The 2512-nt window shown below is 43.7% G+C and overlaps 1 protein-coding gene across 1 annotated transcript in view; it reads left to right on the forward strand.

The window, feature by feature from the left end:
- AGO2 (argonaute 2, RISC catalytic component) overlaps nucleotides 1-2512 on the forward strand; it is a 77477-nt gene that overhangs the window by 33169 nt on the left and 41796 nt on the right. Inside the window, 1 exon segment of the mRNA XM_014524270.2 lies at nucleotides 2250-2370. Within this exon segment, the coding sequence (XP_014379756.1) occupies nucleotides 2250-2370 (121 nt within the window).

Genomic DNA, 2512 nt, shown 5'->3' on the forward strand with positions numbered 1-2512 from the left:
ATCCTGATAGAGGCTCTTGGGTCACGCACTAAACAGTTTTACACAAAGTAGCTTTGAAATTTCACACCAAACAAATTCTTCAGTTCCTGATGTTCTTGCCGGAGTCTCATGGTGATTGCTAGGGGCTGTCCTCCACTCCTTAGTCGCTGGAAGGGCTTGAGTCTTTGGTTTACACACATGTTCAAACATATGGTCTAGAGGCTGGATCTGGCCAGCAGAACTGTGCCTTCTGGCCCACGGGGCCCCTAGAAGAAGTGGAAATTCATGGATAGCACAAGCAGTGGTGGAGCCTGCTACTGATACCCCTGTCAGGGCTCCATACTCTAGATGTCGATCAGTAGGAATGTAATCAAATCACGGAGTACATAAGTAGGGGTGAACTCAAGCCTGAGGTTACATTTTGTGGCCTTGCTTTCGCCCCAGGCTCCAATTTTGCAGGCAGATCATAACTGCCACCTCTGTCCCCAACACCTGATTGCCTGGGGTGGCTGGCAGATGCATGAGCTGCCACTGCTGCCTGGCCCTGGCCCCATGCAGGGGCAGGCCACTGCTGCTGCCAGGCCTGGCTCTGTTCCCTGTGGCCCCATCCCTCACCCTTCATAGCACCCCCTTACCACAGGATGGGGCCAGCTGGGCTGGGCAGCTGTGGCTGTGGGGGGGAAAAAAAGCAGGGCTGGACCTGCCCAGGCTGCAGGGCTGAGAGGCTGCATGAGAGCAGTCCTCTTGCTGAGCCAGGGGTGGGGGCAGCAGTCAAAAAAAAAAAAAAAAAAAGGAGATAAAAACCTTTCATATTTACACAGAGCCTCGCTTTGCCCTGTTTTTTTGCGGGGCTCCTTTTTTTGCGTATTTCTCTGATTTTCACAGAAGATGTCTGATTTCGCATTTTCTGGAAAAAATTGTGAAATCACGATTTCGGTACATCGCTCTCTACCTGTCAGTGATGGGGGCTAAGCAATGGCTGCAGTAACCCCTGCAGTTCCCTGACATTGCTCACCCCACCACCAGAGGTGGGTCTGGATCCAGCTGTCAAAGGAGCCCCATGGCCCATATCTGGGCCAGGTGAGTTTAACACCCCTGCTTTAGGTTATGCATTTCCTTTGCCTAGAAAATTAAGTGTGCTGCAGTATTTGCACAGAAGCCTCTCAGCATGGATCTCGGTATGTAGGTCTGTTACGAGACTGGTTCCTAGGAACATCAAAAGTCATTCATCTAGGGCATGTTCTACCCCTGGGGCCCCTAGAAATACCACTGTAATTGATATATTTATAGGGCAGGTTTTATTGCCTATGTCATACAGAAGATCAGATTAGATTTATCATAGTAATCCTTTTTTGCCTTAAAGATCCATGGAAGATCAAGGAAATTGCCAGTTAAAGCCACCTTCACAATTTACATTTCTTTTATGTACTCAGACTTCTGTCCTGAAGTTTTGTACTGGCACTCATCATTACTACCTGAGCACCTCCGAGATAAATCGCATTTCAGTTACCTACTGGATCATTTGAAATTAAGTGCATTTCAGTGTTTGTGGCCTTAATGCCCCTTTGGGATGTTTGGGCCCAAAATCTCAGAATAGGACCTTTCCAGTAAAACACACACTTGACCACAAGTAATCAGCTACAATACCCATACCAAATTACTACTGAATACAGTACTTGAATGTGCAGCCTAAGTTCCAACCACATTTAAATCAGTATACCACATTTAAATACATTGATATTCTCAGTCCACATAGGTACTGGTAAAATTGTCTGCTGAGCCTGAAAAAGTATGACGTTAGACTTGCTTTCAGTATGAGGGAGATGTGACTGGTTTGTGCGTTGTCTATGTCCTCACCTCATTAGATGGTCTGTCGCACCTTTTTCTTATCCTCCCTTCCTCCTGTCTTGTCTGCCTGGCTCCCCAGTTGCAAACCATCAAGGGAAACAGTGTATATTATGTATATGTTTCCCCACTTAAATGTTTTTTGATTTAAAAGAATTGGACCTGTAAACTTTGGCTGTGTTCCTTTAAGAAAGTAGAAAGAATTGAATGGTCAAAAGGAAAGAACTTTGTTCTGAACAATCGTTTGCATAAAGAGTGATTAACTTCAGATTGTCTTTAATATTGCACTGTTGACAAGCCCCTCACTTTTTACATTTACAAACAAATATTCATATATATTAATATTGGAAGTTTTTTAGTACTCTCTTTAAATTATGGAATGATTTTGGTATTGATGTTATCTTCATTCTTTTTTATGTTTTCAGAGAAATTGTGGAGCATATGGTTCAGCACTTTAAAACACAGATCTTTGGGGATCGTAAACCAGTATTTGATGGAAGAAAAAATCTTTATACAGCTATGGCGCTTCCTATTGGGAGGGAGAAAGTAAGTTTTTAAAACTAAGTTTCTAATCGGAGATTGCAGTGTAATGGCATCTTGCCTTGTGATTATTCTTTTTCCTTCCCCAGACCTCTCCTGGTACCTAGTAATTTTATACTTGGACTAAATCACTAAAAAAACATTCCTG

The sequence above is a fragment of the Alligator sinensis genome, unplaced genomic scaffold, assembly GCF_000455745.1.
Source record: "Alligator sinensis unplaced genomic scaffold, ASM45574v1 scaffold721_1, whole genome shotgun sequence".
In the NCBI taxonomy this organism is placed as follows: domain Eukaryota; kingdom Metazoa; phylum Chordata; order Crocodylia; family Alligatoridae; genus Alligator; species Alligator sinensis.